General features: G+C 44.1%; 1 protein-coding gene across 4 annotated transcripts in view; it reads left to right on the top strand.

The window, feature by feature from the left end:
* The window catches only part of POLK (DNA polymerase kappa), a 922,939-nt gene that overhangs the window by 836,030 nt on the left and 60,662 nt on the right, over positions 1-26,247 (top strand). For 3 of the 4 annotated variants that reach the window (XM_078675233.1, XM_078675231.1, XM_078675232.1), the window contains one exon: positions 23,788-24,774. In XM_078675233.1, the coding sequence (XP_078531359.1) occupies positions 23,788-24,774 (987 nt within the window). Of the gene's footprint in view, positions 1-23,787; positions 24,775-25,199; positions 25,259-26,247 lie in introns of all 4 variants that reach the window. The other variant, XR_013607050.1, reaches the window with a different exon arrangement.

The following is a 26,247-nucleotide window of genomic DNA, read 5'->3' as shown; positions in this document are numbered from 1 at the left end:
CAGTTTCCTTATTGAAGTAAGTTTAGCCTGGAATGGTCTGTCTTTAGACAACACAGTGCTCATATCTGCCTTATAGAAGTTGAAAAGGCAGGGTTGCTAAAAATGCATTCATGTTTTAAGACCCCATTTTTGTATATTTTCTTGGTGAATTGAGGGCCTGTTGCTCAACTTAACTTGTGCCTAAGTGTTGGAATTTGGTTACTGATTGTATGGTGTTGAATAAGAACAAGGAAATCCCCCAATTTGACAAGCTTTGTTTTAATATCTGTTAAGTGGCCACATCAAACACTGAATTTAAGTCAATAAAGCAAGCAAAGAGATTTGTATTGGAGAAGTGGCATATTGATCATTACTAGCTGAGTCATGATGTTAACCATAATATTACATTGGACACAGACTCCTGTTTAATAGAGCAGACTAGCTTCAATTGACTGTTGGTTTATTTACCTTAAAAATAGTTGGCGTACATTTCACATTAGTATTCAAAAAGGCTACCCTACCGTACGAAAAGTGTAATTTTTGACAGCCTTCCCTAGATATGGGTTGTAGTACCAAGAGTTAGTAATCGTCTTAGTTTCCTTTCTCAAAGAATACCAGTGATCAGCAAAATGGGGTCAATTTCATAGTGCCACTCGTAGCCCCAGGTGCCACAGAGGAATTGCATCTTGTGTATAGTTAGAAATGTGGTCCTAGCTGGCAGTGGTTTGCACCAGTCTAAAATAAATTGTTAATTATTATCTGAATAAAACAAGACTAAAATGACAAAAATCCAACATACACAAGTAAAGATATCACTTTTCAAAGGTTAAATAAGTCCAGTCCATAGAAATCTATGTATGTGTTTTTTAGCACAAAATACCTTGGATGTGTCGAAATTCAAAGACGAAACAGGCGCAGGAAAGGTCAGGCGCTGGAAAAGCAAAGGGAAGCTTCAGTTCCTTACTACCTGGGGAGGTGACACGTTAGATCCTTATGGCCAGGGGAGGTGACGCGTTGGATCCTTATGGCCAGGGGTGGTGATGTGTCGGATCCTTACTGCTGCGCAGGGAAGGTGATGTGTTGGTTCCTTACTGTCAGGAGAGGTGATGCTTCAGTTCCTTACTGGAAGGGCAGGTGATGCGTTGTTCTCCGGACAAGCATCCTTGGTTCCTTACAACTGGGCAACATCGATGAAGAAATCGGCACCCAGGGACAATGCTTTGAAAATCCAGATGCGCTGCGTCGATTCCACAATGATGAAGCAGGTACTGCATCGGAGTTTGAGCGGTGCATCACAGGCTTTGGTGATGCGGTGCTCGAAAGTCACATTGCAGCGGTTCGTCTGATGCCCTGCAGTGGAAAGATGGGGCCTGTGGTGAAAGCAGTGGGCAGTGTGCCAATGGAGAACCATGCTCCGGTGCTGGCTGCGGCGATGTATCGAAGTTTGTCACAATGCGTCGATGAAAACAGGTGCTGGGTGTCGAGGCAAGGGTTTACTCCTTTATTTCACCAGATTCTACTTCCAAGGGCCCAGGACCTGGATTTGGCACCACTTGGCAAGTCAGGGCTCTCAGCAGAAGAGCCCAGGTACTGGCAGGTGAAGTCTTTGATGGCCCTGAGACTTCTTAACAGGAGGTAAGCACACACAAGCCCATGGAGAACCTTGGAAGCAGGATGCAGAAAGCAGAGTCCTGTCCTTTCCCAGGACAGAAGCAGCTTACAGCAGGCCAGCACAACAAAGCAACATGCAAAGTGGCAGTCCTTTCTTCAGCATCCATCTCTTCTTCCGGGCAGAATGTCCTCAGTCCAGAAGTGTTCTGATTTGAGAGTGAGTGAGATACAGTACTTATACCCCTTTCTGCCTTTGAAGTAGACACACTTGAGAGGAAAGTCTTTGTAGTGCAGAAGGCCCTGACCTGGCTCCACGCACACTTCAGGAGGGTGGAGACAGCTTTTTGTGAGAACAGGCACAGCCCTATTCAGGTTGTCAGTGACCACTCCTTCCACCACTCCAGCTCAGGAAGGCACATCAGCCTGGTGATGGCCCATCAAGATATGCAAGGTACACCTCAGCTCCTTTTGTGTGACTGTCTAGAGTTAATGCACAAGAGTCCAACTATCATCCTAATCCTGACGTGGATTGTATAGACTGGCAGTACGACAGAATGGTTAAGCAAGAAAATGCCCACTTTCTAAAAGTACACAACACAAAACGTGCCTACACCACCCTTATTTTTACACAACACAGTTTATATAGGTCAAAAACTATTTATTGAATTTCGACCTGGTATTTTTATTTTATACCATTCATGTTTTTCTTTTTTCTTTCAAGACTTTTTTTTGGCATTCATTTGCAAAAAAGGAACAACTGCACATTCATATATTTACACTATTGTACATGATAATTTACAAACATGGATCAAAAAATAAATATATACACGGAAGAAAATCAATGACATCATCCATACCAAAAACAATTCTTACACAAAAACGACACATATTATGTACATGTATAATTGATATCAGGAAATGAAAGACAAAATCAAAAGACGAGGAATACAGTCAAATGAATGAGATTAATCAATACTCTCTAGACTAGCTACTGCTAGTTTCTACTGTAATTAATCATTTATTCCTCCAAATTTGCCGACGCGTTTCGAGACCAGGAAACCAGTTCACACACTCTCATCAGGGCTTTTTCTTTTGTCTGTAAGTGATGTAAAGAAAACAATAAAGTTTTATTTACGCAATTCGATGCTCGTCTCCATTTAAGCTACACAAAGGTCCTTTCAGACTATGTCTGACTCAGACTGAATCTACATACCGAATTCTTTTTAGGAGGGGGACTGTGGGGAAGATTTCCTTGTTCTCAGAAAGGCCTTCTCTATTAGATTCAAAAGCGATATGCGCTTACTCCTTGTTGTATAAGCCACACAACTCTAATTTAAAAAAAATGACGTGTATTAGTCATTTATGTTTATCGTGTCATTACTTGATTTAAAGGAAGCGTCCACACTTCGACATATCTTTCTCGTGGTGCTTGTTCTTTTAATGTTTCTCTTTTAATACTTAAAACTGATGTATTCATTTACACACTGGCAAACGAGCCAGTTAACCCAACATGTTGCATCTCATATGGTAACTGTATCTGCAAAGAGCAGGAAACGAAGACACGTTTGACAATTATCGGCATTACTCGCCATGTAACCATGTAGCAAACCGCTCGTGCGGAGGAAAGGGGACATACCGGTCTTATTTCGTGTATTGCCTCAGTGTGATATTTAAGATGCGCTCTAGTCCTGTGAAAAAAGTATATACCGATGTTTTAGAATAATATTCAAAAGCACTGATCTTTCAAATTACCTAATCGTTCCACTGCCACATTACCTTTTACGCGAGTATTACCGCCTTCGGGATCCCAATCGAATCAAGATGGCGGCTTAGTTTTTTTGCTCGTTTTATTTCGAAGAGCTGTACATAAGGATTGTGGGACATAAAGTCACCCATTTAGTGTGTAGAGTATAGCGCGCTCGTATGTAATCTGGTTAGTTCAACACACTCTGCCCTTATCCTTGAACGTTTTTATTCAGCAGCGTGGATGTTTTTGAAGCAGGAAGCGCACTAGTTCTTTATTAAACATAATGCCAATTCCAGATGGCAACTAGGTGTTTACTATTCGTTTCTTTGAAAGCAATATCTGCAGAGGTTGTGGGACATGTGGTCGCCCGGTTCATATATGAACGCTGCACGCTCATACGGTCAGGACGCTAAGCTCTTGGAACTTCTTTATTTTTGTTCAGCAGCATATGGGCTTATTAGATAGACGCACATCTTATTTGTAAAACACAATCTAAGTCGTGTGGTTAAATTTTATTCACGCTTATGAATGTGATGGTGAGGATCATTACTATGGCTCTAATCTAAGTCTATTTTACAAATTGCCAAGTATATGTGTACCGGCAACTAAGTCACTCCGAGAAAACGAAGAAATCCACCACAATTATCGATGGCTTTTCTCTGATTGGGAGTTACAATCTTGCTACCTCAGATAAATTGTTCAACCCTGTCTGTGCGCTGTTAAATTTCAAAATAAGGTAAGCCTCCTTTTGTAGTAGCATTCGTTCTACATCTAAGGAACAATTCATTTGGTTCACTGTGAACAAAATGGACCATTTAAACTCATGCTCGTCGTGTCCTTTTTCGACGAAATGCTCAACCATTGGGGCTGTTATCACTTTCTTTTTTATCCGAGATTTATGTTGGCTGATACGCAAGTTAACTTGTTGGCTTGTTTTGCCAATATAAATCTTCAGGCAAGGGCACAGTATCACATAGACTACATTTTTAGTCCTACAATTTGAAAAATCCAAGTGCTTCCATTTTATACCTGAATGACAAAATTCTTTCCCTTCGATGGTATTGGGACACGCCACACAATTCCCACATTCATGGTGGCCCTCAATCGGTTTCATATTCCACTGTGATAAGAAATCACTCTTTGGCCTTGGCAATGCCACGTCTGCCCTGATGATCTGCTGACCTATACTCTGGTTCTTCCTATAGGCAAATATTGGCTTAGGAAAAGAGCAGTCCAAGCCCTCCAAGAGATGCCAGTTCTTCAAGACAGCCTGTCTCATTTTATGTGTGTCAGGCCCAAAAGTGGTTCCAGTTCTGGTCTCTTTTTCACTTGGAGGAGGCATTCACGGGGCGTAAACCGTGCTCTCTTGAGTGAATGTTTCAAAAGTTTTTTGGGGTAGCCCCTCTGTTTCATATAATTGCAGAAATTGTGGGCATGTACATCATAATCTCGCACATCGGAGCAATTCCTCCTAATTCGTAGTAGTTGCCCATATAGGAGGTTTGCTTTTAAGTTTCTTGGATGTGAACTTTTATGATGTAAAATAGTGTTTCTGTCAGTGTTCTTTTTGTATAGGGATGTTTTTAATTGCCCCTGGACACATGTGAGTTGTGACGTGGACTGCCATGGGTTGTCCTTATGCCCCAGAGATGGCAGTCCTCTTCATGGCACAGTACGAAGAAAAATTTGTGGAGACCAATAATCCGTACAAAAAATACATCTTGCAGTGGTATCGCTATATAGATGACGTCTGGCTCCTGTGGCAGGGGAGTCAGACTGATCTGTTGGCCTTCCATGAATGGCTTAATGCCAGACATGGAGATATAACATTTTCCATTGAGCATAGCAATACCAGAATGACATTTCTAGATGTAGAACTCACATGTGTCCAGGGGCAATTAAAAACATCCCTATACAAAAAGAACACTGACAGAAACGCTATTTTACATCATAAAAGTTCACATCCAAGAAACTTAAAAGCAAACCTCTCATATGGGCAACTACTACGAATTAGGAGGAATTGCTCTGATGTGCGAGATTATGATGTACATGCCCACAATTTCTGCAATGATATGAAACAGAGGGGCTACCCCAAAAAACATTTGAAACATTCACTCAAGAGAGCACGGTGTATGCCCCGTGAATGCCTCCTCCAAGTGAAAAAGAGACCAGCACTGGAACCACTGGTTATGAGACAGGCTGTCTTGAAGAACGGGCATCTCTTGGTGGGCTTGGACTGCCCTTTTCCTAAGCCAATATTTGCCTATAGGAAGAACCAGAGTATAGGTCACCAGATCATCAGGGCAGACGTGGCATTGCCAAGGCCAAAGAGTGATTTGTTATCACAGTGGAATATGAAACCGATTGAGGGCCACCATGAATGTGGGAATTGTGTGGCGTGTCCCAATACCATCGAAGGGAAAGAATTTTGTCATTCAGGTATAAAATGGAAGCACTTGGATTTTTCAAATTGTAGGACTAAAAATGTAGTCTATGTGATACTGTGCCCTTGCCTGAAGATTTATATTGGCAAAACAAGCCAACAAGTTAACTTGCGTATCAGCCAACATAAATCTCGGATAAAAAAGAAAGTGATGACAGCCCCAATGGTTGAGCATTTCGTTGAAAAAGGAAACGACGAGCATGAGTTTAAATGGTCCATTTTGTTCACAGTGAACCAAATGAATCGTTCCTTAGATGTAGAACCAATGCTACTACAAAAGGAGGCTTACCTTATTTTGAAATTTAACAGCGCACAGACAGGGTTGAACAATTTATCTGAGGTAGCGAGATTGTAAATCCCTATCAGAGAAAAGCCATCGATAATTGTGGTGGATTTCTTTGTTTTCTCGGAGTGACTTGGTTGCCGGTACACATATACGTGGCAATTTGTAAAACAGACTTAGATTAGAGCCATAGTAATGATCCTCACCATCACATTCATAAGCGCGAATAAAATTTAACCACACGACTTAGATTGTGTTTTACAAATAAGATGTGCGTCAATCTAATAAGCCCGTATGCTGCTGAACAAAAATAAAGAAGTTCCAAGAGCTTAGCGTCCTGACCGTATGAGCGCGCAGCGTTCATATATGAACCGGGCGACCACATGTCCCACAACCTCTGCAGATATTACTTGCAAAGAAACGAATAGTAAACACCTACACACTAGTTGCCATCTGGAATTGGCATTATGTTTAATAAAGAACTAGTGTGCTTCCTGCTTCAAAAACATCCACGCTGCTGAATAAAAACGTTCAAGGATAAGGGCAGAGTGTGTTGAACCAACCAGATTACATACGAGCGCGCTATACTCTACACACTAAATGGGTGACTACATGTCCCACAATCCTTATGTACAGCTCTTCGAAATAAAACGAGCAAAAAACTAAGCTGCTATCTTGATTCGATTGGGATCCAGACGGCAGTGAGACTTGCGTAAAAGGTAATGTGGCAGTGGAACGATTAGGTAGATTTGAAAGATCAGTGCTTTTGAATATTATTCTAAAACATCGGAATATACTTTTTTCACAGGACTAGAGCGCATCTTAAATATCACACTGAGGCAATACACGAAATAAGACAGGTATGTCTCCTTTCCTCCGCACGAGCGGTTTGCTACATGGTTACATGGCGAGTCATGCCGATAATGCTCAAACGTGTCTTCGTTTCCCGCTCTTTGTAGATACAGTTACCATACGAGATGCAACATGTTGGGTTAACTGGCTCGTTTACCAGTGTGTAAACGAATACAGCAGTTTTAAGTATTAAAAGAGAAACATTAAAAGAACAAGCACCACGAGAAAGTTATGTCGAAGTGTGGACGCTTCCTTTAAATCAAGTAATGACACGATAAACATAAATGACTAATACACATCATTTTTTTTATTAGAGTTGTGTGGCTTATACAACAAGGAGTCAGCGCATATCGCTTTTGAATCTAAAAGAGAAGGCCTTTTTGAGAACAAGGAAATCTTCCCCACAGTCCCCCGCCTAAAAAGAATTTGTTATGTAGATTCAGTCTGAGTCAGACATAGTCTGAAAGGACCTTTGTGTAGCTTAAATGGAGACGAGCATCGAATTGTGTAAATAAACATTTATTGTTTTCTTTACATCACTTACAAACAAAAGAAAAAGCCCTGATGAGAGTCCAGGAACTGGTTTCCTGGTCTCGAAACGCGTCGGCAAATTTGGAGGAATAAATGATGTATTACAGTAGAAACTAGCAGTAGCTAGTCTAGAGAGTATTGATTAATCTCATTCATTTGACTGTATTCCTCGTCTTTTGATTTTGTCTTTCATTTCCTGATATCAAATATACATGTACATAATATGTGTTGTTTTTGTGTAAGAATTGTTCTTGGTATGGATGATGTTATTGATTTTCTTCAGTGTATATATTTATTTTTTGATCCATGTTTGTAAATTATCATGTACAATAGTGTAAATATATGAATGTGCAGTTGTTTATTTTTTGCAAATGAATGCCAAAAAAAAGTCTTGAAAGAAAAAAGAAAAAAATGAATGGTATAAAATAAAAATACCAGGTCAAAATTCAATAAATAGTTTTTGACCTATATAAACTGTGTTGTGTAAAAATAAGGGTGGTGTAGGCACGTTTTGTGTTGTGTACTTTAAAAAGGGTCCAGCCTACTCCATGCCCTGATGGACCTAACTCCTTAGGTTTCTATTTTGAAACACGCAATTATAAAACCAACTTCACCAAAAGATGTCTTTTTAAATTGTGAGTCCAGAAACCCCAGACTCCAGATCTCAATGGGAAATTACATCTAAAAGATATTTCAAGGCAATCCCTATGTTACCCTGTGGGGGACATGGGACACCGCTTACAGCGGAAATATCGCATCGCAGTGACAGCCCATCGCTGCAGTTACATCGTGCACGACATCACATCGAATGTCAACACGACGCATGCAAGTGCATCGCGTTGCCATCTACATCGTTGATCATTACATCGAAAAAGAGACTGACTTTAGCTTTAACACACTTTTGATTTGGTTATTTAAGGAGAGACTTTTGCCGAGAGCGTTTATTTACGTTTGTTTATTTAAAAACACACTTTTTATAACACACTTTTGATTTGGTTATTTAAGGAGAGACTTTGGCCGAAAGCGTTTATTTACGTTTGTTTATTTAAAAACACACTTCTTATTTTTACGTGGCTTTTTTCTTTTGGAGACTTTTCAGAGATATGGAAATGCCGTAATGTTAAACAACATGTGGTCTGACGGATAGGTTGCGACTCATAGCAAGAATATGATGTGTCATATTTATTCATGCATCAACAAACATTCCCATTTATTTGGAGACAAATAAACAACATGTGGTCTGACGGATAGGTTGCGAGCCTCCACTCATAGCAAGAATATGATGTCATATTTATTCATGCATCAACAAACATTCCCATTTATTTGGAGACTTTTGACAGATATGGGAATGCCGTAATTTAAAACAGTAGGAGCCACATATGGCCGTAATGTTAAACAACATGTGGTCTGACGGATAGGTTGCGAGCCTCCACTCATAGCAAGAATATGATGTGTCATATTTATTCATGCATCAACAAACATTCCCATTTATTTGGAGACTTTTGACAGATATGGGGAATGGATGGATGGATGAAGAATGCTCAGCCTCGCAGATTGTTTGCACGCCTTTTTATTGCAGAGTTTATTTGGGTGAAGTAAATGAAAACTTTACTAAACAATTACAAAACCGGTGACAGGTGCACGGATGGATGGTTGGATGATGAATAGATGGCGGGTGACGGAATGGATGGGTGTCTGGATGGATGCATGGATGGGGCCTGAATGGGGGGTGGATGGGTGTATGGGTGGTTGGATGCATGGGTGGGTGCTGGGTGGATGGATGTTGGCGGACCGTATGGTGGATGGATGCATGGATGGGTGGGGGGGTTGGGGGGTGAATGGATGGATGAATGGATGGATGAATGGATGGATGAATGGATGGATGAATGAATGCTGGGAAGGGTTAGTTCTGCTGCAGCCTCGTGCTGGAGACCTGCCCCACAGGCCGCGTGCACTCTGCCCCACAGGCCTTTCGAAAATGCAGACTGTCACATACTTTACTTTAAACAATTACAAAACCAATGCAGACTGTCACGTACTTTACTTTCCCCTAAACAATTACAAAACCGGTGACAGGTGCACATAGCGAAAATGTAGACTGTCACGTACTTTGGGGCACGTACTTTGGGGGGAGACCGCGTGCACTTAAATGCTGCCCCAAGGAAAATGCAGACTAGGTGCACATAGCGAAAATGCAGACTGTCACGTACTTTACTACAGGTGACAGGTGCACATGTCGAAAATGCAGACTGTCACATACTTTACTTTAAACAATTACAAAACCAATGCAGACTGTCACGTACTTTACTTTCCCCTAAACAATTACAAAACCGGTGACAGGTGACGGGTGGATGGATGGATGATGAATAGATGGCGGGTGAATGAATGGATGGGTGTCTGGATGGATGCATGGATGGGGCCTGGGTGGGGGGTGGATGGGTGTATGGGTGGTTGGATGCATGGGTGGGTGCTGGGTGGATGGATGTTGGCGGACCGTATGGTGGATGGATGCATGGATGGGTTGGGGGGTGAATGGATGAATGGATGGATGAATGGATGGATGAATGAATGCTCAGCCTCGCAGATTATTTGCACGCCTTTTTATTGCAGAGTTTATTTGGATGAAGTAAATGAAAACTTTACATGCAACACCGGATGTCCTGGGAAGGGTTAGTTCTGCGGCGCTGTTTGCCAGCTCAAGGTCAGGCCGGAACAGGCAGTTGAAAACACACACAGAGTCCCGTCATCTATGGACTGTCTGCCCTTCTCTCGGCATGGCATTAGAACCCCCGCACTGGCACTGTATTGAGACAGCAGCCATCGGCTGGTGGGGCACATCCTGAACTGCAGTCTCCATGGGGGGGGGGCTGGCTGTGCCCTCCCCATCTGAAAGGTCATTGCAGGAGAGAAGGGGCGTCCACATGCTTGTATGAAGCAAGGTGGCAATGCCCTTCCCTTCATTGGTAAAGATAGCAAACATGGCTTGGCAACATCCTGTTTACCTTTTGTAAACTACTTTTACTTTTCTCGCAGGAGAATAGCCAGAGGTCACAAGAGGGAAGCCATGGGTCTCAGCTGAGACACTTGGCGACTCCCAAATGTTGCCCGTGATCCAAGAACCAGACTTGGCAGTCGCTGGTGAATTCCTGCTGTGACCTATGGCCACGAAGGTAAAACAGATAAAAAAAGATATTGCTGCAGAAAGTAAAATTAAAGCACTTTGTGTGAAGCACAGTGTGACTGAAGGGGGTGCAGAGGCATTAACATAGAACAGGGAACCCCTCAAACCGGGTACTGTGAGCACATACTGCTGCTAATAATGCACGCACATCGAATGACATGTTTTTAGAGTGCAACATGCATTTGCATTGTAAGACAGCTGTTTCCCTAAACTAATGTTAACTAATGATGTGAAGTTGTTTCCTATCTCAGCTGTATGTCATCCGACGCCTATTTGAATGAATACATATGACGCGTATGGGTAGACACCATCCAGCTGTTTCACGTGCCCCCTGCAGCTGCTGCAGATGCCTACCTCTGCCGGCGCTGCATGCGGGTGCATATTAGGTAGACTAGAGAGGATTAGGTGGGTCAACATGCATCTTACGTTCACAGTTCACCGGAAAGTCACTGATTGAAGGTAAGTCAGGTTTGGACTGTGAGACCGATTCACTCACTTTTCATGAACACAGCAATGAGGTCCTTGAGCAAACACTCACAAGCCGCACTTCCGGTGGGCAGCGTCCTGGGAGCGACTCCGGTGACGAGGCAGCTAAGGGCGAAGAGACAGGACACCCTGGAAAACGTTTACCTGCAGCCTTCCTCGGCCATCAGATTTCCACCGCTATATAAGCCTGCACTTCATCAGTTGCATCCCCCCCACCCCCCCCGGACTTTATCTCCAATGCTGGACAAGGCAACTGCAGAACCACAGCTGCGTCTTGAGGCAATGATCAATGGCTTGGACGCTGCGTATGAAACCTTTAAATGAACTTCTGATGGGTAACTGCATGAGAAGTTAATGGTAGGTTCATACAAAATATTAATCCATATTGAGAATCTATAGTTGTGTAAAGTCTCCATCATATAACCTCATTCAGGCTGTCAACCGTACATAAGCGAGGCCTTTCATTCCTGTGAGCTTCGATACCCATGAGTGCCACGGCACAAACATCCGTTGTTATGTCGCACGATGTAATGTCGGCGATGTAACACGCAATACAATTAAAAGGCCGCATTTGCGGCGAAACAACGCGCGATGTTTACATTGCCGATGTCATCGCCGTTGCGATTTAAAAGCCGCGATGTAAATGCGCGCGATATCTATGTCCGCGATAGCCCGTCATACAACCGGGGGACATAGTCTTTGCAATGATGAACAACTAAATTAGCAGTATTTCACTATAAGGACACGTAAAACACAACAGCACATGTCCTGCCTTTTAAATATACTGCACCCTGCCCATGGGACTACCTAGGCTACCTTAGGGGTGACTTATGTGTAGTAAAAGGGAAGGGTTGGTCCTCGCAAGTGGTGCACTTGCCAGGTCGAAATGGTAGTTCAAAACTGCACACACAAACACTGCAGTGGCAGGTCTCAGACATGTTTGCAGGGCTACTCATGTGGTGGCACAATCAGCTGCAGGTCCACTAGTAGCATTTGATTTACAGGCCCACTGCGCACCTGGTGCACTCTAGTAGGGACTTACTACTAAATCAAATATGCCAATACAATATACTCAGGAAGCACTCGCACTTTAGCACTGGTCAGCAGTGGTAAAGTCCCCAGAGTCCTAAAACCAGCAAAAACGAAATGCAGCACAGTCAAAAACAGGAGGTCAGAAGCAAAAAACTGGGGAAATCACAGCAAAAGATGCCAGGTCTAACATGTATATTCTGTTTCTATCCCTGTATCGGTATAAATTTCCATACATTTCTCACAGATCTGGTTCATGCTCGACGATCTTCAGCTCAGGTGGCACCCCCTGTCTTCAGATTAGCAGCTAACTTTAAGTGGAAGTACATATAGAAAACTATTAAGCTTCATAAAAGAAATATTATGAGACTAAAGTCAGTGCCTTGAGTGTCAGATGTTTATTCAAGATTTTTGATCAGCCTCCAGAATTTTATAGAGTTTTTTTGTTTTAGGAGCACCTAAAACGTCGACCCATTTGAGTCTGAGTCATTTAGTTTTTGGTACCCGTATTATAAATCTATAGTCTTACCTAAGATCTTATGGCCAGTAGCGTTACGCAAAATGAGGGGCCCCTGAGTCTCCTGTATCTCAAAGTTATTCATTGGTCTTGGGCTGAATTCCCCCCTCCCCAAACTAAAAAACAATTGGGAACTTCCTGAAGGGCTACACCCCCTTATCCCCTCCACCACAATGGCTGCTGCATGCCCTAGGGACCCTCGACTGGGAGTAATACAGTGTTCTAAGTTATAAAATGTATTTTTCCAAGTGACCCATTTAAACAGCCCCCTGACTACTTAGATGTGATTGTTAGATCTAGGATTTCTTTGTCATATTGCCTTGATAGACTTTCACCTTGTACTGTGGTATACCGGCTACTCTTCAGTTTAACCACTGCTTTCTATCATTCCAGTTGATTTATTTTCTGGTGCCAGTTTGATAGGGAGATTAAAGGTGACCAAATGGGGAATTAACGCTTTCTGTTCTTGTACCAACGTCCTTTGTTGTGTGAAATATATAAAACTTGATGAATAAATAAGCTAAAAAGGATTTATCGCCTAAAGGCCCATGTGCATACAAGCGGTGCGTAAATTGGCACAGGTTTTCAGATGAAAAAAAGCTGCCATCAAATGTTCTAGATTCAAATTAATAAAATGTTTTAAAAATTATCTAACCCAATTTGCCTGGTCTCTGTAGCAGCACACTACTAATAGGAATGTGCTAAAGGTGATCTGTATATTGTAGACGTCTACAGAAGAATTTAAAATTTCCTAGCTGTTGTGAAGGAAAGTTTCAATTCTATTCAGGACGCGGAGGCGAGGATTATGCTTAACTCTTTATTTTCCGCTCAGCAGCCTTATCAACATCACATATACAGAAGACTACAAATCCCATGAGTCTTTGTAGCAGAACAACAGTAACAACCATAGAGGCGGTCCTATATAAACAATAGCAAGGAACAGCGCTTCCTCTTTCTGATGGCAAAACAGATTTTATCCCGCTTTCCATTTAATAGTCTTGTATCTGATCCAACCCTGCAAAGAACAAAGGGAACCATATCAGATAGAATGGAACATCTACCAGCACATCAAACCACAGTTTATATAAGAAAAGAATATACATCCATAAAAAAGAGTCAAAGAAAAACATGCCATAACTCACAGAAAAATCCATGTACCCTGGTAAATGACAGACATCAACAACATTAGCCTTCATAAAGCAGTTATACCTATCCAACAGCCAATGGTGCAGATTTTCAGGGAGGGTACAAAGATGAAAGAAAAACTGGGGGATAATCCTCACCTCCTTATCCTTAACAGAATTAAAACTTTCCTTCACGACAGCTAGGAAATTTTACATTCTATGTCAGGACCGAATGCTCAGATTATGCTAGCTCAAAGCTGATTGACTACTAGCGAGGCCATGCGCGCGAGAGGCTTTAAATAGAAAGTCTTAAAAGTGTAGTCTGAGGACCAATCTGCTGCTCTAAGGATGTCATCAGTGAAAGAGCTTTCAACCTCATGGGACCCCTTGTGGAGTGTGCTCCAAAGGTTGAGGTGTCAACCACTGCTTCCTGCAGTATCCATCCCACCCAATGGGCAATCGTCGAGACCGATGATTTGAAAGGTTTATTTAATGACAGAAAAAGTTGGGAGGTACCAGGGGCCGATACTCTTCTGTCATGGCCTCATACGCCCTAAGACACCGTACCACACACAGCTTAGTTTGATCCAGAAACGCCGGACAATGAACTACACTCGTATTAGATTTTGTGCGTTGGGCAATCGTAAATGACACACATTGCTGTGTAAAGATACAAGAAGATATTTCCAGCGCTCGCACATTTGATACTCATTAAAAAGAGATCCGGCACAAAAGCATCGCTAGCTTTCCTGTTCTCTCTTTCCGTGAAATGTAATGGTTATCCTGCCAGGATTGAAGTATTCTGAGGACCGTGTTTACATCCCATAAAGAAGAGTACTTTCTCCTCGGAGTGAAAAACAAACGAATACCCCTCATCAATGTACAAACCAGGGGATGCTCTCCCACCGGTACACCATGACTGGGAACATGCCCTGCCGAGATTACATAACGACTGGCCTTAATTGACTGGTAGGCTAGGCCGTTATCGACCAATTCCAATAAATAATTCACTATGTGAACTATATCTGCCCCCATGGGATCAAAACCCTGTCGCAGATACCAACATGGCCACTTCCCTCACGCCCATTTGTAACGTTTGACTGTAGAATCTGCCCATGCCTTTCTGATAAGGGAGAAAGCCCCTGCCGAAAGTCCTGGGATTTCCCAGCGACTCCTGTAATCTTTCAGGCCATGAGTATGAGTGTACCCTCTTGAACCAGAGGGTGCAACTTGCTGCTCGAGTTTGTCAACAAATGAGGAGCCTGAGGTAGTCGGATTGGAAAATCCGTGGAAAGTTCCAGCAGAACTCGAAACCAGACTTGCGATTTTTAGAGCTGTGTTACCAGGATCACCTCTGCTTTCTGTCTCCTGATTAGTGCAGTGAGCCTGGGGATCATGGAGAAGGGGGGAAAAATCATGCCCCAAAACAGAGTCCAGCCCTGCTGGAACGCGTCTGTCTCTTACGCGAGTGGACCTGGCCTCCAGCTGAAGAAACGGGGTAGTTAGTGATTGAAACATGGGGCAAAGAGATCCACTTGACAGGGACCCCAATGTACCAAGAGGCTCTGAAAGATCAAGGGATACATTGTCCAGGCACTGACGTCCTGCAGCTGTCTGGGGTGCCAGTCCGCCATCTGATTGAGACTTCCCGGAAGATATTCCGCTGTGACGGACAGGTTGTGCCTGAGACAATAGTTCCAAAAGTCCTTGGCTAAGTCCACCAGAACCTTGAATCTCGTGCCCCTCAGACGATTGATATATCTCACTGCGAAGATATTGTCCATCATCAGAAGAAAGGCGTAGGATGCTTTGTTGGCTGCTAGATTCTGGAACGCGAAAGAACCCGCCAGGAGCTCCAAACAATTGATACAGTGGGACTCCTCGCGTTCTGACCAGTGTCTGCCTGTGGTAGTTGCCTCGCAATGGGCACCCTTACCAAGGTGACTAGCATCCGATTTGATCACCTGTTCCGGAGCCGAGCCGAAGATGGCTCTCCCATTTAAGGTTTGAATGTGCTCTAACCACCAAAGCAACTCTGCTCGGGCCTCCGGGGAGATGGCAATCTGCTGGGTATAGATCAGACCCCGATGTAAGTGTTGTGTTTTCAATGCGTTGAAGAGCCAGATAATGAAGGGAGTTGGGATAAATCCCCTGAAACGAGGACGTCAAGAGGCCGACCATCCGAGCCTGGTGCCGCAGGGAGAACATTTTTTCAGCAACGTACTGCACAGTTCCCTGCAAATCAAGTGTATTTTTGACTAGGGCAATCGCAGGCATTGCTGCACGGTGTTGAGTTCACACCCTAGGAACGTCATGCATTGCGCTGGAGTGTACCCTGTTATCAGGTCTTTCAGGATAAATCCTAGGTCCCTCAACAAGGCTTGAGTCATTTGAAGTTGGGTGAGTAACACTTCCTGGTACATCAGAAGGATGTCGTCCAGGTAATCTAGGAGGCGTATACCCTTGTTTGGAACCATTCCATGATTTGACTCAACAGCTTGGTAAAGCACCATGGTGCTGAGGGCAGAATGAACGGTAGACAGGTAAACTCGTAAGGAGACTGTTCCACTGAAATTGAAGGAAGCTTCTGTTAGAGGTGGGTGGGGAGATTGGTACTGGCAAGTAGGCATCTTTCAGGTTGAGCTGAACCATCCAGTCGCCTGGTAATAGGACATCTCTGAGAAGATGTACCCCCTCCAATATGAAATGGCTGTAAACCACCCATAGATGGAAGTCCCGAAGGTTGAGCACTGGCCTGAACCCATAGTCATTCTTTTCGACCGGGAAAAGGTTGCTGATAAAGCCTCTGCGATGGGGGGATGCAGGAGCGATGGCCCCTTTTTGGAGAAGGCCTACTATCTCCCTGTCTGCCACCTGCGCTCCCTCCCACGAGAAGACCAGAGGTCGTGGTTGAGACAGTTGGTGCAGTGTACAATAGAATTCTATGTGAAACCCGGTGACAGTCTGTAGAACCCTAGCACCTTGTGGGACCTCTGCCCACTTGTGCACGAACCACTTCAACTTTCTCCCACCCCTTGTAGGGAAGAAGGGGTATGTCTTACTGGTGACACCTCCTGGTGTGCTGTTGGCTCCGCTAAAGCTGCCCTTTCTGCCACGTCTTTTGCCACAGCCTCTCGAAGAAGCCCCAAACTTCTTCTGGTCCCGCCAAAGCATGGAACGTTTAGTCTGGAGCCTGTGAGGGTTGGAATTGAATGCCCGGCCAGAGGAGCGCCCCCTCACTCTTCCGGCCCCTCCAAACAGTTGTTGACTGAAAACTTTCTTGATAGACTGCTGTGCTTTATCTAGACAGGAGAAAGTGTTCACGAACCTGGACAGTTCTATTATGAATGGTTCTCCAAAGAGGCCTACTTTCTCCACCGGGCCAGCCTCCTTGGTGGCTAGTTCACCATGTCTGGGCTCTATCTTAATCAACTGAGAACATCTACGTTTCGGTGAAAGTGCACAATTTGCATTGCCGAGAAAACACACCAGCTCGAGAGTATCATGTGATCAATCACATGGCCAGTCTCTTGATGTCCTCCACCATGTCTGGAATTTTAGCGAGTGGCCGCAGGATATCCCGCACCCTATCTTGGCAAGACCGCCATGAGCGGTCTAGACCTTTTTTTGGGTCTTTGATAAACTTCGTAATAAATGTTGCCATTCTTGCTTCAATTTCTGGTGAGTGAGCAACTTTATCCACCGAGGCGGGATGAAGATACTTTGCCTTCAGTCGGTCGTGGACCTCTTGGTCCATCAACATTCTGATACAGCTGGCCACATAAGACGCCACTGAGGGCACCGGTATCCATTCCGCACAGCGGGGTGATAGATGTTCTCGGGATTCAGCATCCCTGATGTATCTGGAGTGTCATTCGTTTGAGGTGCATCCAGCTGGGTTTTCTTGGTGCCCCTTCCGGGTGTCAGGGTCTACTCGGACCTGGTTCATTGTCCGAGTTGCTGTGTATGTCGGTATCTACCCCGGTATTATCTTCTGCCTTATCTTGGGGGTCAGGAATCTTGGTCAGGGTACCGCTCGACCGGAAATCCTCTTGGGCGTTGTAATCATGATGCCTCTTTAGAAAGCCCTGACACATCCAGAGAAGAGGTGGTCTTAGTGGGGTCTGCATGCGCTTTACCCTAGCCTTTATTCTTGGATGGGCCTCTTGCGCCAAAAGAGGGTTCCCTCCTGTCCTCCTCTGATGAGGGTACCACAGTCCTCCTGACAGTAAGTTCAATGATTCTGCAGCTCAGGGGTTCATGCGCCGAGAAGACCGCTGTCTCCAGGGATGCAACAATTGCATCCACAAGCTCCACGTGGATAGGGAATAATGAGTACTCCTCATGCACGAGCTCCCAATCCAGGAATTTGCCCGCCATGGTCAGGAAGTGAAATATAGGGAGAAACAAGCATTGGCATAGCCAATAGGTCTCGCTTTTGGGACCTTATAAGTATTTAGTTATGCAGCACAATATCCTTGATGCAACGACATCAACTGTTGCATGGCTAAAAACTTATAAGGTCCCAAAGGTGAGACCTATTGGCTATGCCAATGATTGTTCCAGCTGGGGACAGACCCACCACTTACCAGTGTTTAGTGTTAGGCCAAGGAACAATTAGAGGGATCTCAAGAAGCCACCAGTGATGATAGCATGAGGTTCCACAGACGCCGTGCCGTGACAGGCTTAAGGATCGCTAATCCCACCCCCGGCACCAAAGCAGCAGCAGTACTGAGTAAGCCGCTGCCCGGCATCACACCGTCATCCTTGTGTCTCCAAGCGAATGTGCGGTAAAGTGCGAGTGCAGCTAAATACAATTCTGCAGGAAGCCCTCTGTGCAAATTTCATGGATTTTATACAATTATTAAAATATGTTTTCTAAATGGCATTCGACAATTCTAAAAACTGTATAATGACCCCTTTTACTAACTCCCTTGCTCAGTGTGGTTTATTACATATTGATCGTATAGGGCCAAGTATGACTATAACTTGATATGAATGTGCTGTTGAAGCGCCAATCCTCAGCTAGCTGTGTGACTTGGAACTGTGCTGTGCACATGCAGGTATTGGGCTCTGTGCCTGTTGCGTACTGTTGAAGTAGGGAAAGCATTGGCTATAGCTTGATATGAATGTGCCATTGTGGGGACTACTAAGCCTACTTCATGACATGGAGCTGTAGTGGGGTTGTGAAGTTGTCAGGGTTGTTTTTAAAGTGTAGTATTGAGGTATGTCTAGCTCAGCCTGCATATAACCAATACATCTAATACTCTCCTTTCTGCTAGACCGTATAAGCATGTTGAAAAGAAACATAAGTTCTAATGCAAAGACATAGATCACTGTCCGAATGAGGCAACTCATAGGAAGGAAATGGGCTACAGGCAAAAACCAAGCATTTGCAATGCAATAGGTCTCGTATTTGCGAGAGTTTAAGCTATTGGCATTGTAAATGACAATGCCTTTTATTTATATGCTTTGATAATTATCAAAACATATAAATAAGAGGCATTGTCATTTACATAATTATCAAAACATATAAATAAGAGGCATTGTCATTTACATAATTATCAAAACATATAAATAAGAGGCATTGTCCTTTTCAATGCCAATAGCTCAAACTCTCGTAAATGCGAGACCTACTCAAAGAAGCGGCCGCCATTGTCCTGGGCTGCTTCTAAAATGAAAGCCCGCATGGCGCGCGGAGTGTTGCAGAAAAGCATGTCGTGCCTGCAGTAGGAGAAACTATTTAAAGAAAATAATGATTACATACTAAAAAAGACGTACCGTGTAACAACCGAAGTAAAAGATGAATGAATGGACCAGAACATGCACAAAAGTCATTAACAGCCCAGGCACCCTTTACACTTTATGAAGTCATAAGCACTTTAAAGCCCATCAGGGTTTTAGAGTGATACATGTAAAGCATTAACACACAAACATGGGTGAAGAACGGGAGATGTGTAATTACTTCAGTGGAAAGTTAAGCCACAGGCCTCACTTCGTCAATAAAACATGAAAAAGCCACGGAAGACTGTGTGAGCCATGAAGCTCTATGTATATGTACACAAAATTCCTCCACTAACTCAAACAATTGCACCATGACCCACGGAAATGTCCCTTCAGCTAGGAGTGTTCCCCAAAAGCCATGAAATTGCCCGCACTTACACATATAATGAGGGGGGAAAACTATAGGGGGAGAAAAGAAGATTGGAGTTGAGTGGAACAACATAGAGCAAAAGCTACAATAAGGCCAGGAAGAGATCATAAATGTGAGCAAAAGAGGCAAAATAAAACGAACAAATTACCAGACAGACCATAAGCAACACACACAGTACACATGACTCTATACTTTTCCTCGGACACAAGAAATGAATGCACACATTAACACCAACAACTCCGTGAAACAAGCACCGAAACAAAGAAACACACATACACAGAGACAAACGCACACATAGACAGGCACACATTTGGAAAAACCCACCTGCAGCTGAGAACACAGATAGATGCAACCATATAAGCATACATACATATAGTTATGCACACATACGCATGCAGGTCTGAGCACATATACACATCGACACACGCACACATAGATAGGCACATAAGGAAGCATGCACATCCATACACAGCATTACCAGGAGGCGATATATTTACACACTGACAAATGCATGCACATATATACAAGCATACACACGCAGGCATTCCTAAATACCTACCCTGTGTGCACACTTTAGACATGCATGCACAATCATGTATAAATGCGCTCACTCTGTCTTTTGTCTCACCCATGCTTGGATTGTATGAACAGTTAAACTCTTTACGGTGCGGAGCGGAACTGAACTGAACCGCACCTTCTGGGCAAAACAGCACTTCCAGTGCTGTTAATGTGGCTTGAGTCCTGTAATTCGTGTTTTCCAATTAAAGAGTGGATCCAGGGCCCAGCCTCTGCGGGTTTCGCAGGGAGGTAGACAATTTGTTATAGTGGGTTAACTGGGGGCAGGGAGGGGTGGCGTCACTTAGAATTGATGGGGGGCAGTAATGAGGTGTTACTTCTTGGCTCTTTTTTGGCAGTACCGAATAAGGATTCAACCGGTGCAGTGTGCTACCTATTTAGCGCTTCAGTGCCCCACATGGGGTAGTAACCTTAGCTTAAATCACTGAACCACCTTGCTGTAAAAAAATGGAATTGCTGATGGAAAGAGAACAGGCATCCGATCGATTGAGAGGGAGAAACAGAGAAAATAGGAGGCAGGGAGAGGGACGTGAGAACGTAGAGAAGAGGAAAAATGTGTAGAGGAGCTAGACACGATGGAGACTGCAGATCTGGCAGAAGCACCCCCAACTACGTACTGCATCAGCTGGCTAGGCGTGTCGAGGCGACAAAGCCCCTCTCCTACATCCCTATGCCAAGGAAGCCTCACCTGAGTTTGCCGCTCTTGCTTCCTGTGAGGGCCTCTTTTTGCACGCTCAGAGGCTGCACCAAAAAACAGGGAAGGAGTTTACTTGATGTGCAGCCCGGGCCATCCCCTGATCAGCACTGTGGAGGCCTCAGCCCGGGCACAGCAAGCCACAGAAGTGGCAAGTGAAAGCCCAGGTGAGGGAGGGACACAAGGGAAGCACCGAAGTGGCATGGGGCTGGCAAACGGTGAGGAGGGTAAACCTTACACCTAGGAAAGCGAGCGCAGCAGCAGAAATTGAAACAAGACTGCTGTTTTTTTAAAATATATAAGTGGGCGCCGTACACCAGTAGCAGATAAGCCGTAAGTCAGCAAACCTAAGCAAGCACCGCAGACGCCATCTTCGGACGGAGCTTTGAACAGAGCATTTCTCGTGCATTTCTATCACTGATGACTGTCTACTTGCGTAATGTTTTCGTTATTTTTACCACGCGTGCACGCTTCCTGGGAATATTCCTGTTCTTTGGCATTTCCTTGGTTTGCTGAATGTGGCGCTGTTACCGGAACCCCCCCTCGTTGTTTACCAGACTGTACCAGAAAATACCACGCACCATTGCCGTGCACTCATCACCTTCTGAGCTTCCTTTTTATAGCTGCTCCTTTTGCGCGTTAAGTGTGGATTTGTGAAATCTTGGTAACCCAGGATTGTGCCGTCCCACCTTTTGACTGTCTGTCTCAGAGCTGCCAAGCTGCTCGGCGCTCTACCCTTCCCAGGATGGGCGAGTTCTTTCAAGGCTTGCAAGCACAGCTGTCACGAAGGAAGGGCAGCCTCTTTGCTTCTGCCCCGTGCTATTATGGAGCTTTCCCCTCCTGTTATATGTAACGCGCATTTATGATTTACCTAATAACAGATATGCCAGAACCGGACCAGAGAGGGAGCACGTCTTAAAGGAGTTCTGCCTCCTGATTGGCTGTTTAAATAAACACGGAATAGAAACCTGTGGTCCGCGCGCACCACAGAGGAGCCGACGCGGGAATCGAAACCAGTGGTGCGCGCGCACCAGTCGAGCGGGGGTAAGGGAGCGCGAAGACGCCGAGACGAGGTTGGGGATGTGTGTGTGTAAGCGCCGGGGGTTCTTTGTGTATGTGTGTGCGTGCGTGTGTGTGTGTATGCTCGGCGGGGGGGGTTCTGTGTGTGTGTAGGCGGGGGGGGGGGGCTGTATGTGTGTTGTGCATGTGTTGTGAAGAGCCTGCCGGAATCGGAGCGCGTGTTGACGCGCGTGACCTGATCCGATTCCGGCAGGCTGCTGCGTGCGCGTGCCAGTCTCTTGTCCTCTCCCTTTCAGTCCTTGAAAGCCAGAATGATTACAATAGTCTCGCTCTGCGACAGCAGGCCTTTGGCCTGCAATCGCAGGGCGAGACCTAAAAAGAGCATCAGACAATAGAGAATGAAGTTAAAACCACTTTGGATTAGCAAAGGCTTATTTGGGGTTAATGCACATTTGCTACGTGTAAGGCTGGAATGAAGGGGAAACACACTCCGCGGCAAACCTGCACTTTGGAGCCGATGAGCAGCCCAGCGCGACGCCAAAGAATGTCAGGAATGCAAGAGGGATTTCCCTCTCTTTGAGAATGAGCAGGCCAGTGCCCCGCTCTCTATCGGGCTCGGAGCGTACCGCACCCTGAACTCCTGCGGCGCCCGCCAAACCCGCCGGAAGGATAACCATCTGAGGCCGCCCGGGCCCTCTACGGCTGGGAGTACCCTTTAATCCCAAGTAGGGAAAGGAATAACAGCCTCAATCAGCCGCTGCATCACCCTGTCGAATATCAACGACCCAGGCGAAGGAGAATTGCGGCGAGGGTCTCCCTGAGGGGTGGGGCCGTGTCCGGAAACTGGGAAATACCGCTTTAGGGCGAGGCACTTATATGTTGGAAAACGACCCTTAAGCTACCACACCCAACAAGGTAGGCAAATAGAAAACATACAGGCAATAGCTAGAAAAGGCACTTAACTGGATGCTGAGCAGCAAAGAAAGAGGAAGTGCTGTTCGTTGCTATTGTTTATATGAGACAGCCTCTATTGTTCTTACTGTTGTTCTGATACAAAGACTCATAGGATTTGTAGTCTTCTGTATTTGGGATGTTGATAAGGCTGCTGAGCGGAAATAAAGGAAGAGTTAAGCATATTCTGAGCCTCCGATCCGACATAGAATTTACAGCGACTAAATTTAAGTTAAAATCACGTGACAATAAAATTATTGCCCTTATAGGAAGAGCAAAGAAGTAGGATCAGTACAATACATTTAAGTATTTCTTTTACTTCTACGCTCTATTCAGGGTTAGATAAATGTTTAATAAGACAATTCTTCCCCCTTTGGCTCGCCAGTAAAGTTAATAATTAGCAATACTTTAACATTCACAGTTCAAGCTACTAATTACACTCCTTCTGGGCTAATAACACAATAGAAGCAGCAAAGACGGCACTTCCAAGACAATAATGTTTTTGAAAGCACTTTAGAGATTCATGTGAATATCTTAAAGAGATTTGTTAGCTTCTTAATCGTTATTTTTGTTATGTATTTTACCTTCCTCTTTCTGTTTTATGTTCAGGTGTCCGAGTGTCAGGGTTCTTAAATGAAGAGGAAAAGAAGCACCACCAAATAAGTATAATCAATTTCCTAAAGGTTCGAAATGCAGAAAGCAACTTCTCACATTCTCAGCCAGATGAAACAGCTTCGAGGCAAAGCACACAACCTCCTGCTGGAAAAGGTTGTGGTGAAAGCTTTTTCAACAAGAAGCGCGCTGTACGGCAACAGAACGATTCAAAACATTTTGTCACTGGTGAGCAGAAGTCACAGTGCGCAAGATTACCCATATCTACTGGCATAGCAACCAATGACCCACTCATGTTAAGCGATACAATTGAATGCCAAAGTCTCACGTGCCCTGTTTGCTTTCAGAAACAGGAAAACAGTAACCTAGAGGCCTTTAACAGACATATCGACCAGTGCCTCAGTTGGGACGCGTATAATGATGATGCTGATGGTAAGGAGGCAGTGGAAACTATCAGAGAAGCACAGGCACCGTTGAATAATACTGTTGGAAATAAGGAGGGAACAGCGGATGAGGTCCATATCTCATCCATGGAAACAAATGTGTTGACTGTTAACCAACAAAATGACTCGGACAAGACGATGGTTGACACACAACCAAATAGCACAGACAACTTCGTAGTAATCAACACCCAGCAAAGCAACAGTAAAAAAAAATACGTCGTGCAGGAAAAAGAAGTGGATGGAAATGTGCCTACAAGTAACACACATCATCCGCAGAATCATCTCGCTATAGAAGTCCCTTCAAATGAGAATGAACACCTTCAAGAAACTGAAGATGTGACAGAAACATGGCAGACCTGTTCAGCCACACTTTCAGAAGACATGGGTCTGGTTTGTCCAGTTTGCAATCTGTGCCAAAAGACTACTGATCTCTCTGAATTGAATAAGCATGTAGATATATGTTTGAATAAAGGGATCATTCAAGAGCTGAAAAAGGAAAGAATGTTTCACAACAACAATGGAGAACATCTGAATTCTACCGGTGAGTTTCCCTTTTAGCTCTGTCCATCATTTGTGTCAATGCATTATATAGGTCTGGAAGACAGTACTGTCATCTTGATTGTTATCTGTTATTATTTTTACCTCTAGAATTTGTTTCTGTATTTTGACATTAAGCATGTGGCGCTCAGTTGACTAAGCTCATTTTTTGCAAAGTTGGAAATCTATACCCTTTGGTTTCCTATTCCGTTTGAGAAAATGGACAACTTTTCTTTGGTTTCCAAGGTATTTATGCTTTATACATGAAGATCTGCGTCCGTCATAGACTTCGAGGAGTGCTTCCATTTCGCAACAAGCATTTGTAATGCAATAGGTCTCACATTTGTGAAAGTTAGAGCTGTTGGCGTTAATATTGGCAATGTTTTTTTACTTTTGTTTTATTTGCATGCTCTGTTCTGTTGCTTGCAGATAGTCAGACGGCCATGGAGGCGTTGTCGGTGAGGAAGAAGAATAAAAGGGTGTCTTAGGTAGGACGTTAGAGCAGTGCTTTAAGTGAAATGAGAAAAACTGGGGTGGGCTCTGAATTGAATCCTTTTAAAGAGACATGGTGTAAGCGATTAAAAGGTATCGCTTAAAATATGTACAATAAGCTCACATGCTTTGAACATTGTGTCACATGACTAGTAATTTTGTTTTGTTAATGCATGCAGCCACTGAGCTACCCTGACAGAGAGAAGAATACCACTCCGACCTGAATGACCAGTTTACTTTAGATTTACTGCGAGTCATTTCACGCTAGTCCGGGGCATTATAATGGGAAAAAAGCTTTCTGACTCAGGTGAGGTTTCACATCTTAACAAACGAAGAGATGTCTGGAGTGTTTCAGGAGTGGTGTTGCGCTTCTTTAGAGAATACTTGAGTAGATCGCCTGTATGTTGAAGTCACTTGAGCATGTGCAGACTGCTGCAAGCATCTCCAGGGTGCACCAGCGAAAAGTTTTTCAAAGTGTTTCTTGCTAAAGCCCTCAGAAAAGCTGCACTTCACTGGGTCTTTTAGTGGGGTCTGCGCGCAGGTAGGAAGGGCCAAATTTAGAATAAGTACAAACGCAGAGATTGTTTTAAATTTGACGTATTACTGTCAGACATTCTGATGCGTGATTTAGGGTTTACCAAGTTTTGAAGAAAACACGTTAATAAAGCCACAACAGAAACTCCAAAACATTATTTTAACCCAATGATGAAAAAAAGGACGACGATAATGCCTGTACAATTCATGACCTGTCCTCCTGAGATAGAGGCTTCATGTTTTGAAACTCGCAGGTATACAAAAAATGAGCTGGGAGTGCAGATTTTTTGTATACCTGCATGTTTAGTCTGGGGTTGGGACGATGCCCCAGTAGCTGGTGGAGTGTAAATCAAAACTACTAATTGATAATAATCCCTAGCAGTGCACCCTATTATACCCTACGTCGTCCGCAAGCTTTGTTGTATAAATGTTTTGAAACTCACTTTGATAA

This window comes from Lissotriton helveticus, chromosome 2_1 (assembly GCF_964261635.1).
Source record: "Lissotriton helveticus chromosome 2_1, aLisHel1.1, whole genome shotgun sequence".
Lineage (NCBI taxonomy): Eukaryota > Metazoa > Chordata > Amphibia > Caudata > Salamandridae > Lissotriton > Lissotriton helveticus.
The sequence above is the reverse complement of the archived record's forward strand: the minus strand, read 5'-3'. Positions and strand labels throughout refer to the sequence as shown.